General features: G+C 39.6%; 1 protein-coding gene across 1 annotated transcript in view; it reads left to right on the top strand.

The window, feature by feature from the left end:
- The window catches only part of CAND1 (cullin associated and neddylation dissociated 1), a 52,859-nt gene that overhangs the window by 10,614 nt on the left and 24,224 nt on the right, over positions 1-18,021 (top strand). Inside the window, exon 2 of the mRNA XM_062203279.1 lies at positions 699-842. Coding sequence (XP_062059263.1) covers positions 699-842 — 144 coding nt within the window. The remainder of the gene's footprint in view (positions 1-698; positions 843-18,021) is intronic.

Genomic DNA, 18,021 nt, shown 5'->3' with positions numbered 1-18,021 from the left:
ATCAACCCTTTTGTTTAAAGCTGAAGTTAGACAATCTTAAGATTTTTTTTCAGGCTATCCAATGGTAAGCCTTCCTTTGGCAGTAGCTCATAAGGGGAGTGAGGTTAATGTTCAAAAGAGAAACTTTGTAAAATTGGCTCTTCACCATTTTCAAAATACATCAGATACCGAGTGATGGGTGCTGGGAGGAAGGTGACAGTTTGTATTGCACTTTTTCCAGTAGTTTGTAATATGGGACCCCCGCCATTGTGACACACACACACACAGTATTACACAAGGAGGGTCGTCTTAATGTTTGTGGTTGTAGGCTTCCTAAGTAAAATACAGGTCCCATGTGAAGAAAAGAGGCACTTTTCTCTAAAAGCAGCAGTGTAGGTCACTGATTAGAATGAAAGAGCACCCTCAGCATGGCCTGTCAGTAAATATGAAATCAAGACCAACCTGGGAAAGATAATTTTGAATAGTGGTACCTTATATAAGAGCTTATCAAGACTTCAAAAATATCTGTCTGCTTATGTGAATATAGTGCATTTTAAGTATATTCTGTTATCTTTTTCATTGGTAGCTTTTAGTTTATGATCACTTAAGAAATAGGTAAGTTTTATGATGTATTATGTTTCTGTTGAATGAATGATATAGCATTGGATTTGAAATACTATCTTTATTAAATTATTGATATAATTGAATTTTTTGGTTAGGTTTATGGCTACAAATGATTTGATGACAGAACTGCAAAAAGATTCCATCAAATTGGATGATGACAGTGAAAGGAAAGTAGTGAAAATGATTTTGAAGTTACTGGAAGATAAAAATGGTGAGGTACAGAATTTAGCTGTCAAATGGTAAGTTTTTTACTTGTTGATTCCTCCCCAGCCCTGCACCCTTTGTTAAAAACTGAAAATTGAGAAATTATTACTTTGTGAAATATGTGTGTGTGACTGTTGCTTGACTTTCCTCATTAAAAGTTTACTTGACTCTGTTGTATATTCCAGTGTGGATGAAACTTAAAAAGCAATGGTTACAGAAAGTAAAAGATAATAAAATTCTTAATAAAGAATAGCAACAGTTAAAACCAGAGGTAAAGCAAAATAACATTGATGATACAGTAGTTACAAAGAATCTTCCCTAAAAATTATAGAATTTCTAATTGTGTGTACAATGTGAGGGAAGTGATAGAAGCTTATTGCTAGGCATGGTATTGGCAATTGAGTTTCTTACGAGTAGGATACAGCATTTGAATTCTTAGTAAATTCTAATAATCTACCTATTGAATTTATGTCAACTTTTAAAACCTTTAATATACCTTATATTAGTAAATATAACCTTTATTTTGGTCTATCAATTAAATTGCAGGATTATATGTCATTTCATATGTTATATTTGTTATTAATTTAAACAAAAGCATTGTTCTGTTATTACTTACTGAATTCTTAAAAAGCATTTAAACTTGTTTTAGGCTAAGCTTTACATATCTGTTGTAAAAGCAGGCAAAAATGTGAGAAATCTGGTCAGCATAGACTTTCTAATCATGCATAGGCTTCCTAGGCAAATTTTAGCTTCAGACATTTGTAAGTTTAAAATAAAATGGGTATTTAAAATATGTTAGGATATAGAATAATGCAGAAGAGTCATTAATTTTATTTTCTTATTTTTAAAAATATTTATTTATTTGAATGGTAGAATTGCAGAGAATGAAGAGATAAAGAGATCCGTGGCTCAACAGGCTAATCCTCCGCCTTGCGGCGCCGGCACACCGGGTTCTAGTCCCGGTCGGGGCGCTGGATTCTGTCCTGGTTGCCCCTCTTCCAGGCCAGCTCTCTACTGTGGCCAGGGAGTGCAGTGGAGGATGGCCCAAGTCCTTGGGCCCTGCACACCCGCATGGGAGACCAGGAGAAGCATCTGGCTCCTGCAATCAGATCAGCGCCGTGCGCCAGCCGCAGCGGCCATTGGAGGGTGAACCAACGGCAAAAGGATGACCTTTCTCTCTGTCTCTCTCTCACTGTCCACTCTGCCTGTCAAAAAAAAAAAAAAAAAAGATCCTCCATCTGCTGGTTCATTCCCCAAATGGCTGCAATAGCCTGGGCTGGTCCAAGACAAAGCCAGTAGCCAGGATTTCCTCCTGGTCTCCCGCGTGGGTGTAGGGACTAAATTAATCAGGCAATCTTCTGCTTTCCCAAATACCTCAGCAGGGAGCTGGATTGGAAGTGGAGCAGCCAAGACTGGCACCCATGTGGGGATTGCAGGTGGTGGCTTAACCCATTAGGCCACAACGTTGGTCCCAATAATTTTATTTTGATTAAAAAAAAAAAAGTCTTTTGTCATATAATAATAAAACTAATATATGTTGAACATTTACCAGCCTTTAAAAAGCAATGAAATAGTTAAAATAGTTTTTTTGGTCCAAATTGAGAGTTGGGAGGATATTCAATAGGTTACTTGCGTACAAATGCTTACTTATTTAGGAAACTGAGGGTTTTTTATCTTTGATGATTTTCTTTTATATTTATAATTAAAGAGGTTGGGGAGCAAACAATGTATATTTAAGAAAGTAAAGGAATTAAAATATAAGCAAATACAATGTATTATATGATAAAGTTAGATGTATAATAGAGGAGCTCATTTTTGGAGGAGGAGAAACCCCAATAGGTAGATTACTAAACAACTCGATCATGAAATCGGAAAATTGTGAAAAACATTACCACCCCAAAGAAAGGTTCAGAAATATTTCACAGATCCCTTTGAAACTTTGAAGAGCAGATAATTCCAGTACAGACAGTTCTAGTACTGTTCCAGAACATAGTGAGTCTAAAAACCTTCCAAACCTCTTTATAAACCAAATACTGATAATAAATCCTGACTAAAGACAATTAAATAAAGAAAACTATAGACTAGCTTTAGTACATGTTCAAAGTAAAATGTAGCAATATATTAAGAGTAACCTCCATGACCAAGTGGGGTTTTTTCCAAGAATATAAAGATCAATATTATATACTTTATTGATATAGCTATTTCATCATATTAATAGGTTAAAGGATGAAAGAACTATGAAGACATAGTAAGGTTCAAAATTATTGATTTTTGATTAAAAACAAAAAACACATAGGCTACTTAGTATAATTAGGAGTGAAAGCACTTCTTCCAAAGACCAGTGTCATCCGTAGTGTATCTTTAGAGTAACATGATTCATCGTGTGTTCCAGACAAAACATTTAATAATGTAGAGATTGATAGGTCCCTCTTTAGCACTGAAAATATGTACACATACATGGACATACTATTCTCACAGAAGCTAATGAAGTACCAGGTGCATTTATGCTGGAGTCAGGAACAGGGCAAAATTGTCTGTTTTGTTTTTTTTTTTTAAGGGTGTTAGTCGCTATAAGACAAGGGGAAAGAAACAATTAGAGGCATAAGAATTGAAAACTTGTACTGCAAGGCAAAAGTCAAGTGAATCAACAACAAAAAGAACTTAATGCAAAAAAATAAGAATTCAGTGGAGTAGCAGGTTGTAAAATTCATGACATTAGTAGCTTTTCATAAAGGTTTTCATATAATAGCTGCTTGTTTGCTTATAGGAAGACCAGTAGCTTTACATTGAAGCAGTTGTAACCAATTGGAAAATATAAAGGAAGTAAATATCCATTTATTATAGCATCAGAAAAACTAAATATCTAGGAAGACATTACAATGCTGACGTTATAGGAGGTAATGTATAAGATGAGATTACAATTTTATCCTCAAAACATAGGAGGAAAACTTTAAAATATACAAACTTCGTGCATTTCATAAGTACAACTTTAGGAACATAATGATTCTTCCCGTCGTACCTGCTCTTCCACCTGTACTCCATCCTTCTCCTCCTCCCTCTCCTGTTCCCATTCTTATTTTTTACTAAGATTTTATTTTCAATAAATTTTATACACGGAAAATTAACTCTATACCAAGTAAAAAGAGTTCAACAAATAGTATGGGAAAAAAAACTGTTCCTCAACAGTTTTTTGATTTCTCTTTTGATTTCTTCCATAACTCACTGTTCATTCAGGAGCATATTGTTCAATCTCCATGTGTTTGCATATGTTCTAGAGATTAAGTTCTTGAGCTTCATTCCATTGTGGTCAGAGAAGATGCATGGTATGATTTCGAATTTTTTTTTTTAATTTGCTAAGACTTGCTTTATGGCCTAACCTGTGGTCTATCCTACAGAGTTCCATGCACTGGTGAGAAGAATGTATATTCTGCAACTGTAGGACGGAAAGTTCTGTAGCTATAAGTTAGGTCCATTTGGTTTATAGTGTCAGTTAACTCTTGTTCACTTGCTAATTGTCTGGTTGATCTGTCCATTGCTAAAAGTGGGGTATTGAGGGCCGGCGCCGTGGCTGACTAGGCTAATCCTCCACCTTGCGGCGCTGGCACACCGGGTTCTAGTCCTGGTCGGGGCACCGATCCTGTCCCGGTTGCCCCTCTTCCAGGCCAGCTCTCTGCTGTGGCCAGGGAGTGCAGTGGAGGATGGCCCAAGTGCTTGGGCCCTGCACCCCATGGGAGACCAGGAGAAGCACCTGGCTCTTGCCATCAGATCAGCGCGGTGCGCCGGCCGCAATATGCCTACCACGGCGGCCATTGGAGGGTGAACAAACGGCAAAAGGAAGACCTTTCTCTCTGTCTCTCTCTCACTGTCCACTCTGCCTGTCAAAAAAAAAAAAAAAAAAAAGTGGGGTATTGAAGTCCCCCGTTACTATTACAAAGGAGTCTGTGTCTTCCTTTGGATCCATTAACATTTCTTTTAAATAGCCAGGTGCAGGTTTGGTGCTGTGGCATAGCCACCTGTAGTGCCAGCATCCCATGTGTGCGCCGGTTCGAGTCCCACCCGCTCCACTTTTGATCCAGCTCTGCTATTGCAATAAATCTTTCAAAAAAAAAAAAAAAAATCCAGGTGCCCTGTAAATAGGTGCATATATGTTTATTATAGTCAGATCTTCCTGTTGAATTGATCCCTTAATCATTACACAGCGCCCTTCTCTGTCTATTTTTTTGTTTTTAAGATTTATTTATTTATTTGAAAGGCAGAGTTACACAGAGAGAGAAGGAGAGGCAGAGAGAGAGAGAGAGGTCTCCATCTGCTGGTTCCTCCCCAGTTGGCCACAACAGCCGGAGCTATGCTGATACGAAGCCAGGAGCCAGGAGCTTCCTCCGAGTCTCCCAAACAGATGTAGGGAACAAAGGACTTGGGCCGTCTTCCACTGCTTTCCCAGGCCATAGCAGAGAGCTGGATTGGAAGTGGAGCAGCCAGGACTTGAACCGGCGCCCATATGGGATGGCGGCATTGCAGAAGGTGGCTTTACCCACTATGCCACAGCGCTGGCCCCCTTTCTCTCTTAACAGTTTTTGTGTTAAAGTCTATTTTGTCTGTTATTAGGATGGCTACACTAGCTCTATTATGGTTTCTGTTAGTATGGAATATCTTTTTCCATTGTTTCACTTTCTGTCTGTGTGTATCTTTGCAGATGTGATGTGTTTCTTGTAGGCAGCAAATAGATGGGTCTTGGGTTTTTAATCCATTCAGCCAGTCTATGTCTTTTACCTAGAGAGTTGAGGCCATTTACATTCAAGGTAACTATTGATAAGTAATGACTTTGCCCTGCCATTTTCCCATAAATATTCCTGTTGTTTACTTTGGATTTCTTTTGTACTTTTTCTGGGAGATTTTCTGCCTTCACTTTTCTTTCATAGTGATGAGCATGTTTCTGTGTGTAGCACATTCTTAAGCATTTTTTGTAAGGCTGGATGAGTGGTGACCAATTCTTTGAATTTCTGTTTGTTATGGAAGGTCTTTATTTCCTCTTCTTTCATAAATGAGAACTTTTCAAGGTACAGTATTCGAGTTTGACAGTTTTTTTTTCTCCTTTGGAGGCATCATGTTGTCTTCCTTAGTCTTGTTTCTTGAATTCCTGTGTTAATTTTTAGGGATTTGTGGAGATACTTACTTGTTTTTTTTTCCCTGTGATGGCTTTTATCTTTGGACTATGCCTCTGTGGATTAGTGGAATGTCTGTTCTTTCAGTGAATACCCTGAGGCGCAAGCTGTGTGTGGCAAGGGAACTCTCTTGGAATGTAACTCACCATTCTCTCCTAGCCTTTAGGGTTTCTGATAAGATGTTACCTGAGTCTAATTGGAGATCCTGTGAAAGTAATCTGGCATTTCTCTCATGCACATTTAAAAATCTTTTCTTTATGTTTTCCTGTGGGGAGTTTGATTACAATGTGTCATAGTGAAGATCTTTTCTGGTTATGTCTCTTCGGAGTTCTGTGTGCTTACTATGCTTAGATGTCCCTTTCTTTCTCCAAATTGGGGAACTTTTCTGTAATTATTTTACTAAAAAGGCCTTTTAATCCATTCTCTTTCATTTCTCATTCATGCCTTCAGGATCTCCTAATACCTGTATGTTGGGTTGTTTAATAGTATCCCATAGATCTGTTTATTAGTTTTCTAATTTCTTCCCTTTTTTGGTCTAAAATTTCCAGATATTTGTCTTCTAACTCAGATACTCTTTCTTCTGCCTTACTAAGTCTGTTGTTAAGGGCTTTCCACTGCATTTAATTTGATCTTTTAAAATTTTCATTTCCAGTGTTTCATTTTGATTTATCTTTAAAATCTCAATGTCATAGGAAAATTTTTCATTCATGTCATGTTGGATTTCTTTCTTTCTTTTTTTTTTTTTTTTTTGGACAGGCAATGTTGGATTTCTTTAATTCATGGGTTTGCTTCTGATCACTTCTAAGTCATCCTACAATAAATTTTTTGAATTCCGTTTCTGGCATTTCTTCAATCTCTTCATTTTCACATCTAGTATTGAAGTGTTGTGTTCCTTTTGAGGCATCATGCTGTCTTCCTTAGTCTTATTTCTTGGATTCCTATGTTAATTGTTAGGCATTTGTGGAGATACTTACTTGTTTTTTTATCCCCCTGTGATGGCTTTTATCTTTCAACTATGCCTCTGTGGATTAGTGGAATGTCTACTCTTTCAGTGAATACCCTGAGGCTTAAGCTGTGTGTGTGGCAAGGGAACTCTCTTCAGAACTCTAGGGTGAGGGAGGTGTCCAAGGTGACACCCAAATTGGGTGTGATAATTTTTTTTTTTATCAGAGTTTTAATCTGCTCTGTTGGTATAGTCTCTTGCTCACCTCCTCTCCTCCAAGGAGACCAGTGCCTGGTCGCTAGTCCCAGTGGGTATGATATTTGTTCACACTGCACAAGAACCACACAAAGGGTCTGTGCAGTCCTCAGTGTGAGCATGGATCCTGCAGCAATGACTCTCACCAGGGAAACAGGGAGCCTAGAGTGTGTGGAGCTGCCCACAGTGATTGCCCGAAATTCCAGCCACACTCTGCACTCTCACATGCAGCCACAGGGTTTTCACTGTCCCAGCACACAAGGCCCCCACAGCCATAAGCCCCCAGTTCTCCCAGCCAGACTCAGGGGTCTTCTCACAGCTGGTTGCTGGGCGCATGAACGAGCTGGCACAGCTGTTTTTGTATGTCCAAAATGATGCCTGCTCCCTCTCGGCTAGTTAGTTATAGGATTGCCAGTGCCAGGTGGTTGGGGAGAGAGAACCATGTCCCCCTTTTTTTTTCTCCTCTAGGTTGGCAGGTTTACTGTCCCCCACAGGGTTCCAAGTAAGACTCAGGCCAGGCTCTTCCCGTAGCTTTCTCGCCAGTGGCTTGGGCTGTTGCTGTCTTGTCTCACCTTACTCTCCAAAGCTGGTGCTGAGGCTCACGGCTGTTGGGGTCCTGAGTTGTGCTTGTCCATACCCTCCATGTAGGCCCACAGTATACTTCTAATTTGCCTGGAGTTCTGCTGTTTTCTCCCTAACTCATAGATCTTTATTTCTTACTGATATATTGAAGAGTGAAAGTATTGTGATCCATTTAGCTTTTTAAGAAACTGACAAAATGATTTCCTGAAGTATATGTACTATTTCACATGAAAGTTACTGTTCTCCACATTCTCATCAAACACTTGGTTCTGTTGGCCTTTCACTTTAACCATTCCTGTAGGTTTAATTTTAATTTACATTTCGTTATACCTACTTACATAAGGGCCCTTTTGTGTGTGTATTGGCTGTTTATTTTTGTGACTTTTCCAATTTTTTTAAAATAGAGTTTGTCTTTTTATTATCAAGTTGTAAAAGTTCTTCATATATTCTGGATGTATTGGTCCTTTGACACATAAATGCTTTGTAAATATGTTTTCTCAATATGATGAGATTAAATTTTTAATTTTGGTTTTAAATTTAGTTTAGTTTGGCTTAATTTATAAGTTAATTAAAATGTTTCTTTTGTGGTTATTGTTTCTGTGTCCTAAGAAATCCTTTTTTTTTTTTTTTTTTTTTTAGATTTATTGATTTGTTTGAAATTCAGAGTTAAATAGATTGAGAGACAGAGTCTTCCATTCATTGGTTCGCTCCCCAAATGGCCGCAACTTCCAGCGCTGGGTCAGGCCAGGCCAGGCCAAAGCCAGGAACCAGAAGCTTCTTCTGGGTTTCCCACATGGGTACAGGGGCCTAAGTATTTGGGCCATCTTCCACTGCTTTTCCAGGCACACATGTAGGGAGCTGGATCTGAAGTGGAGCAGCCAGGACTCAAATAGGCGCTCATATGGATTGCTGGCACTGCAAATGATGGCTTAACTTACTGTGCCATAGCACTGGCCTCAAGAAATCTTCTTACCTTAGATTACAAAGATTTTCTCCTAGTAAGCCTTATAGGGTTTTTGTTTTTTCTTATTTTAAGATTTATTCATTTATTTAAAAGGCTTAGTTACAGATAGGGAGATGGAGAAGCAAAGGCAAAGATAGAGAAGTCTTCCATCTACTGGTTCATTCCCTAAATGGCCACAATGGCCAGGGCTAGGCCAGGCCAGAGCCAGAAGCCAAAAGTTACATCTGGGTCTCCCACATGGGTGCAGGGTCCCAAGTGTTTGGGCCATTCTCCACTGCTTTCCCAGGTGCATTAGCAGGGAGCTGGATTGGAAGTGGAACAGCTAGGACTCAAACCATCACCCATATTGCACCATTGCAGGTGCTGGGTTAACTTGCTGTGCCACAACGCCAGCCCAACAGCATTTTACTTCTATCTGAAAAGATGCTCTGGGCTATCAAAAACACAAGTGAGAAATTTCAAGTAAATTAAAGACAAAATGATATTTATACCTAAAAATCATGAAATTCCTCAAATCAGGGCCTATATGGGTGCCGCAACTGTAGGCGGCAGCTTAACCCATTATGCCACATCGCCAGCCCCCGAGCCTTATAGTTTTAGCTTTTACTTTTCATTCCATGATCTAGAATTTTAGGAAGAGTGTGAGGTAGAAATAGACTTCTTTTTTTTTTTTTCTCCACATGAATATGCAGTTGTTACAGCATCATTCATTAAAAGGATTTTCCTTTCCCTACTGAATTACCCTAGCGTTTTTGTAAAAAATCAATTGACTAAAAAAGTATGTATCTGTTTCTAGATTCCTTTCTGTTTCATTGGTCTGTTTGTCTATTCCTATACTATTCCAACACTGTATAGCTCAGGGTTTTTCATCTGTGGCACTGCTGACTTTTGGGGCCAGATAAATCTGTTGTGAGAAGCTGTGCTGCGTATTAAAGAACGTTTAGCAGCATTCCTGACATTTACTACTATATGCCAGTAGCATTTCCACCTCCTTCAGTTGTGACAAACAAAAATGTTTAGTGTACAGACATTTCCAAATGTCTCTTGCACAGTAAAAATCTGGTTGAGAATTATGAGTGTGGGTCTGTGTTAAGTTCTCGAGCTTCGTTCCTTCCTGAAGAGTATTTAGGTTTCTTTTAGGTTCTCTGTATATCTATGTAAATTTTAGAATCAGTTTGTCAATTTTTAAGTTTACAAGTAAGCTCGTTCCAATTTTAGTTGGAATTGTGTTAAAGCTGTGGAAATGTTTGAGAAGACTCCATATGTTAACAATGAACCATAGTATCTCATGCTTATTAGTTAATAGTGTTCTATGTTGAGTCCTCAGGGTTTTCTACATAAACAATCATACGTAAGTGAATAACTGCCTTTTTCAATCCTGATTGTGATAATTTGTATTCTTTTTTTTCCTTCCTCTGTTAATTTGGGTAGGAATTTATCAACTTTACTATTTTATTAAAGAACTGACTTTAGGGTTTGTTAACTTTCTGTATTGTTTATTACTGCTTTCTCTTAACTGACTCCCCTCCCCCTTTAAGTTTGTTTTATTTATTTACTTATTTGAAAGGCAGAGTGACACAAAGAGGGAGAGATGAGAGGAATCTTCCATCCTCTGGTTCATTTCCCAAATGTCTACAACAGCTGAGGCTGCACCAGGCCAGAGCCACAAGCCAGGAACTCCATCCAGCTGGGGGTGGGAACCCAAGAACTTGGGATATCACCTGCTGCTTCCCAGGCATGTTAGCAGGAAGCTGCATTGAAAGTGGAAATGGGCCTCAATCCCAGGAATTCTAAAATGGGATGCAGACATCTCAAGCAGCAGCTTGACTTGTGTGGCAAACCTGCCCTACTTTCTTCCTTTTTGATTTAAACATTTATTATATACTACAAATTTTTATATTTTCATTATCATTTAGTTTGAAATATTTTTAATCTCCATTGTCATACCTTTTTCTCCATGGATTATTCAGGAGCAGTTTCCAAATATTTGGAGGTTATCTAGATGCTTATTTTTATTGATTTCTAATTTAATTCTACTGGTCAGGGAACTATGGTCTTTTTGCGGACAATTTTTTTTTTTAAGCATATATTGAGATTTGTTTTATGGTTTATCGTGTGGAGATTGTTCCATATTTTCTTGGAAAGAAAATGTATTCTGCAGTTGTTGGGTGAAGTGTTTTATAAATAGATATTTTGTTTGGCTTATCTGTTGACTGCTGAGAAGGGTTTTTAAATATCCAGCTAAGACCATTGGCTTTTCTTTTCACTGTACTCATTTCAATTTTTGCTTCATGCATTTTTTTTTTTTTAAAGATTTATTTGAGAGGCAGAGTTACAGACAAGAGAGGGGGAGAGACAGAGAAAAAGGTCTTCCATCTGGTGCCTCACTCCCCAAATGTCTGCGGTGGCCACAGATGAGCTGATCTGAAGCCAGGAACCTGAAACTTCTTCCAGGTCTCCCACACGGGTACAGGGTCCCAAGCACTTCTACTGCTTTCCCAGGCCCTAGCAGAGAGCTGGATTGAAAAAGAAGCAGCCAGGACTTGAACGGGCACCCATATGGGATGGGCTTTACCCACTATGCCACAGCACTGTCCTTCCTTCATGCATTTTAAAGCTGTATGATGTTAAAGATAAAATTATCCGGCATTTGTTTGAACAGTAAGGAAGACTTTATTCAAGACTGTTATGATAGGTGTCAAACTGTTGTAGTAGGAAGGAGAATAGGGTCAACTCTGAATACAAGGGCAACAGGAGATTTATAACCAACAGGAAGAATGAGTGGGTGAGGGGATGGAAAAGTTATTTAAGAGGAGACATCAAGGATAATAGAGGGGATGGGACCAAAATCAAGGCCTCAGTTGAGAAGACTTGGAGTTTGGCTGAGTGAAAGAACTATCAATGGCTAGATGTTTACACGTTTATAATTATTATGTCTTCCTGATGTTTGTCCCTGGTAATAGCACCTTGTTTAGAAATAAATGTTCGGGGCTGACACTGGCGCAGCAGGTTAACGCCCTGGCCTGAAGCGCCGGCATCCCATGTGGGCGCCGGTTCGAGACCTGGCTGCTCCACTTCCGATCCAGCTCTCTGCTGTGGCCTGGGAAAGCAGTAGAAGATGGCCCAACTCCTTGGGCCCCTGCACCCACATGGGAGACCTGGAGGAAGCTTCTAGCTCCTGGCTTTGGATCAGCGCAGCTCCGGCTGTTGCAGCCAATTGGGGAGTGAACCATCAGATGGAAGACCTCTCTCTCTCTCTGCCTAACTCTGACTTTCAAGTAAATAAATAAATCTTTAAAAAAAAAAAAAAAGAAATGTTCTCTATTAATATAATCATCTCCAGGCTTATAAAGATTATATGTAAACATGCATATTTTCTATTATATTGAAATTATGTCTCTGGGTAATTAAGGCTTGATTTTTTTTCTATTTAGTAATTTCTACTCTTTGGCAGGACTGTTTAGTTTATTGACATCTATTACAATATTGATAAGATTGGATTGAGATGGGCCATTTTATTTCTTGTTTTCTATTTGTTTCATGTTTTTTTTTGTGTTTTGTTTTTTGTTTTGTTTTGACAGGCAGAGTGGATAGTGAGAGAGAGAGAGAGAGAAAGGTCTTCCTTTGCCATTGGTTCACCCTCCAATGGCCGCCGTGGCTGGCACGCTGCGGCCTGCGCACCACGCTGATCTGATGGCAGGAGCCAGGTGCTTCTCCTGGTCTCCCATGGGTTGCAGGGCCCAAGGACTTGGGCCATCCTCCACTGCACTCCCTGGCCACAGCAGAGAGCTGGCCTGGAAGAGGGGCAACCGGGACAGAATCCGGTGTGCCAACGCCGCAAGGCGGAGGATTAGCCTAGTGAGCCGCGGTTGCCGGCCTGTTTCATGTTTTTGTTGTTTTCTTTCCCCTGCCTTTTTGGGAGGGTTAATCAGATATTTTATAGCAGCAGTTCTCGGAGTATCATTAGTGGTCCCCTCAAACATCATCCCATGAACTTAATAGGGTCAAAATTATATGCATAATATTAAGATATTACTTTCCTTTTTGACTTTTTTAAATATTTATTTGAAAAGGCACAGTGAGAGAGAGAGAGAGAGAGGGGGAGGCAGAATGAGAGAGAGAGAGGTCTTCATCCGCTAGTTCACTCCCCAAATGGTTGCCTCGGCCAGAGGTGGGCCAGACTGAAGCTAGGAGCCAGGAGCTTCTGCCAAGTCTCCCACATGGGTGTCAGGGCCCAAGGATTTGAGCCATCTTGCGTTGCTTTCTTGGGCATTAGCAGAGAGCTGGGTTGGAAGTGGAGCAGACTGAAATCTGTGCCCATGTGGAATGATTGCATTATAGGAGGCAGTTTTATCTGCTATGCCACAAACCCAGCCGTTTTTTTGTAAGAGTCTAATTTTTCTGAAGACACATGATGTGATATCACAACAGTTTGAATGCAAAAAGTAGGTAGGAAAATCCAATTGTTCTCTTTTAATCCCAAGCATAAAAGAAATTTGCAATAAAAAAATCCATAAAACAGTGCTATTCTATTTTTCCTTTTTTTTTTTTTTCTTTTAAGATTTTATTTATTTGAGAGGTAGAGTTACAGAGAGAGAGGGAGAGAAAGGTCTTCCATCCACTGGCTCACTCTCCAAATGGCCTCAGTGACTGGAGCTGGGCCGGTCCGAAGCCAGGAGTTTCATCTGGGTCTCCCACATGGTAACAGGGGCCCAAGCACTAGGGCCATCTTCTATTGATTTTCCAGACCATAGCTGAGAGCTGGATTGGAAGAGGAGCAGCTGGGATATGAACCAGCACCCATATGGGATGCCGGCATCAAAGGCGGAGGCAAATTTATTATAACATGTATTGGATTTTACTTTTAATTTTAATATAATTAACATTTGCAGATATATCCACATAAGGAAAATTTCTTTGGAGTCTTAATTTTTTTTTTTTTAAGCATTATAAGCATAACCTAGAGGGTGAACATTTGGGCTATCAGTTAAGTTACCCTTGTCTAGTAGGAGAGTGCCTAGGTTCCATACCTGCCTCAGTCTCCTGACTTAAGCTTTCAGTTAATATAGACCCTGGGAGGCTAGTGTTGATGGCTCAAGTAATTGGGTTCCTGTCTCCCAGTTGAGAGACCTGAATTGAGTTCCTAGCTTTGACCTTGGCCCAGTCCCCAGAGGTTGTGTGCATCTAGGGAGTGAACCAGCATGTGGGAACATGTTTTTTTCTCTCCCTCTCTTTCTCTCAAATATGTTAGTTAAAATAAAAGGGGACTCCTAGATTTAAAAAGTGGGAATCACTGTTTTTACAGTTTTCATTTTTGTTCCTCTGTTGAGTTTTTAGATGTATCTCCTTAGAGTCTTGGGATTGTAATTTTTGTACCTGAAATTTATCATATAATCTGTTGAATGTTAATGTTGTACTACTTGATATAGATTATATAAAACTTGCCAATAATATGGTTCTGTTAACCTTATTTCTGTCATTTGTGCTATTGCAGCTTGTATTCATACATATGTGTGTATATGTGTTTCCAAAATACAGTACTTACAGTTTTGAGGGGGGAAATGTCCTTTAAATGTAGCTTTTTATGTATCTACACATTTATCATTTATGATATTCTTTATTTCTTTGTGTTAATCCAAGCTAGCATATTTTTTAATTTTCCTTTAAAGAACTTCCCTTGACAGTTACTGTAGTATAGGTCTGATGATGATACATCCTCTCAGATTGCGCTTAACTGAAATTGTTTAATTCGTCTTCACTTTTGAATGGTAATTTCATTGGATATGGAATTCTAGCTAGACTTTCCCCCTTATCTTTATATATATATATGTAAATTATTTTATTTACTTGAAAGAGAGAGAGGTCTTTCATCTGCTACTTCACTCCCCAAATGACCACAATGGCTGTGGCTGGGCCAGGCCAAAGCCAGGAGCCAGAAGCTTCTTCTGGGTCTCCTACATGGGTGGAGGGGCCCAGCCACTTAGGTCATCTGCTGCTGCTTTTCCAGGCACATTAGCAGGGAGCTGGATCGAAAGTGGAGCAGCCGGGACTTAAACCTTTGCCCATATGTGATGCTGACATTGCAGTTGGCAGTTTAACCCACCACACTAGCTCCTCCATCTGTTTTTTGATCCATTATTTTCTAATTAGTTTTTATAAAAGATCGCTTTAGAAACATTTATTTGAAAGGGAGAGAGAGAGAAAAAAAAAAGATCAGATACAACACATACACACACACAGACACACACATACATACATACACATGGCTGCAACAGCTACTTCTGGGCAAGGCTGAAGCTGGGAGCCTAGAACTTCATCTGAGTCTTCCTTTCTCAGCTGCATTAACAGGAAGCTACATATGAAGTGGAGTAGCTGGGACTCAAACCAGTGCTTATATAGGATGCTAGCAGTACAAGCAGCAGCTTAACCTGCTGCGCCACAATGCTGGCCCCCATTTTCTCTATTTTAGAGTGCTGTCTGTAGGAACATTAGTTCAACAAAGCTATTCTGTCTTTTCTGGAAGCTAGAACTCTTCACATTAATTTTTGGAATTATTATTTTTCATGGTTTCATATAAAGTTTCTCCATGTATCTGCCATATTTCTATTATTGGTGCAGTCATCTTGAATAGGCTATTATTGGATATCTTCAAATAACTTTTCAGTTTGTTTTTCTTTTAATCACCCAAGTTGCATTGCCTAGTCAAATAGCTGTTACTTATTGAGCATCTGTGTGTGAGACATTGATCTGAACATTTATCAAATTAAGCTATTTTATCATGTCACTTATGGTTGAAAATGCATTGGCTTCCAGTTTCACCATATCACATTTAAATCTGTTGCCTGAATGCTAAAGGTTTTCCATATTTCATAAACAGTCCATGGAAGTTCCTTACCAACCAGATGGTAAGTTTTCAAAGATAGGTTCTATACCTTCTTTGTTATTCACATACTAACTAAGCTGCTATGCACTAAACTCGAAGGGAAGGATGTAGGAAGGACTTTTCTCCATCTTCAAGGAGTGGTTCAACCAGAGAATGTTATATAAACCTGTAACATCTTAAAATACTGGTAAAAAGATGCTTTGGAAGCACAGTGGTATTGTGCTTTTATTTATCAAAGGTTTATGTGTTTATTTGAAAGGCAAAGTGACAGAAAGACAGGAAAGAAAAGATATCTTCCATCCTCTGGTTCACTCCCCAAATGGTCACAACCACCAGGGCTGGGCCAAGCTGAGGCCAGGAGCCAAGAACTCCATCCAGATCTATCATGTGGGTGACATGAACTCAAATACTTAAGCCATCATCTACTGCTTCCCAGATGCATTATCAAGGAGCTGGGTTGGAAGTGGACTTGAACCAGCGTTCCAGTATAGGATGCTGGCATCAAGTGTCAGCTTAACCTACTGCACTGTGACACCTGTCCCCTATTTATTTATTTTAAAATTCTTATTTATTGCTTTTTATTTGAAAGGCAGAGCAACAGAGACAGAGATCTTTCATCCACTGATTCACTCCTCAGCTACCTGCAATAACCAGGGTTGGGCCAGGCCAAAGCCAGGAGTATCTAATCCAATCCAGATCCCTAACGTGGGTGGTAGGGACCCAAGATCTTAGGCCGTCATCTGATGGCTCCCAGTGCATTAGCAGGAAGCTAGATTAGAAGTTGAAGAAATGGGACTTGAACCAGTGCTCTGATATGGGATGTGATATTCCAAGTGGCAGCTTTACCCTGTTTAACACAACTCCACCCCTACTCTCTTCTTTTAAAATTTAGACAAGAACTTAAAAGGACTTTGTTACATAAATAAGGAGGACATTAGAAATTCTTTTGGCTTAATAAGGTGGAGTTTGGTGGTAGCAATAAGGGGTCCAAATTGGCAAAGTGATATATATTGGATGGAACTTCCGTTGTAGGTAAACCTTCATGTTACTAGATTCCTCAGTAGCCTTTTTATTATTAAAAAGTATGTAGTTTCTTTGTGTGTGTGTGTGTATGTGTGTATGTGTGTAGGGGTAGACTCTAGCTAGGTGTTTTTTATTAGAGAAAGGTCTTCCCGATCCGAAGCCAGGAGCCAGGTGCTTCCTCCTGGTCTCCCACGTGGGTGCAGGGGCCCAAGCACCCGGGCCATCCTCCACTGCCTTTCCAGGCCACAGCTGAGAGCTGGACTGGAAGAGGAGCAACCGGGACTAGAACCCGGCTTTCATATGGGATGCCGGGGCCGCAGGCAGAGGATTAACCAAGTGAGCCACCGCGCCGGCCCCAGAAGTTATGTAGTTTAGAAGGATAAATAGTGAGGAATGGAAAGTCTCTTCAGTTTCATGATACTGCTGTAGAACTCCGTAAACTGAATCTGCTCGCCTAATGTGCAGACTACTAATCACGGTGGTGATGGAAGAAAGTAGTTGATTTTGCAATGCACAAAGCAAGCAGTCATGCAGCTATTGTTCAGTTTCCAAACATGTCGAAGCGTTAAGGGCATTGAATCTTACAGATTAAAGTTGTAGATGAGCAGTGTGATCATCTTGTGTACAGGTCTTTCTGGTTAGTCCACAGTGCTTATGTCCATGAGACTAGCATGTTCTGAAAATGCTTTCATGGCAGAGTGGGATCCAATCTGTGTGTAGTCTATGGGTAGATTATTGCCTTGTTTAATCAGTGCCTAAGGTTCCTGTGAAGTGTCTCAAAATGGAGTCTGGTGTTAGGATATTTACATTACAAGTGATAATTATGATCTGAGGTTTCATGGAGCTGGCCTGACCCATATACCCCTCTGTTAATTTAGTGAGTTAGTCTAGTAGGGAGTTGACTGGTAATCATCAAACCTGGAGACAGAGGAACTGCAAACTAAGGGAGGAAATGGGGCCTGATAAACTCTACATCAGAGGCATTAAGGCTCTGTCCTTAATGTGTTGTACTATGCAAATTAATGGTAAAACTAGTCTTCAAACAGTTCTTTATACTTTGTGTGTCTGTGTGGGTGCAAACTGTTGAAATTTTTACTTAGTATATACTAAGTTGATCTTCTGTATATAAAGATAGTTAAAAATGAATCTTAATGAGGGGTGGGATAGGAGAGGGAGTGGGAGATGGGATGGTTGCAGGTGGGAGGTAGGTTATGGAGGGAAAAACAGCTATAATCCAAAAGCGTACTTTCAAAATTTATATTTATTAAATAAAAGTTTTTAAAAAGAGGCATTAAGGATAGGGGCTTGGTTTTACTGTGATGGAAATCAATGGAAGGTAATTGAAAACCAATTATAAAGAGTTTATCAAGAATTCTTTTTTTAAAAAAAGATTTATTTTATT

The sequence above is a fragment of the Lepus europaeus genome, chromosome 10 (genome assembly GCF_033115175.1).
Source record: "Lepus europaeus isolate LE1 chromosome 10, mLepTim1.pri, whole genome shotgun sequence".
Lineage (NCBI taxonomy): Eukaryota > Metazoa > Chordata > Mammalia > Lagomorpha > Leporidae > Lepus > Lepus europaeus.
This window is presented reverse-complemented; position numbering and strand designations above follow the sequence as displayed.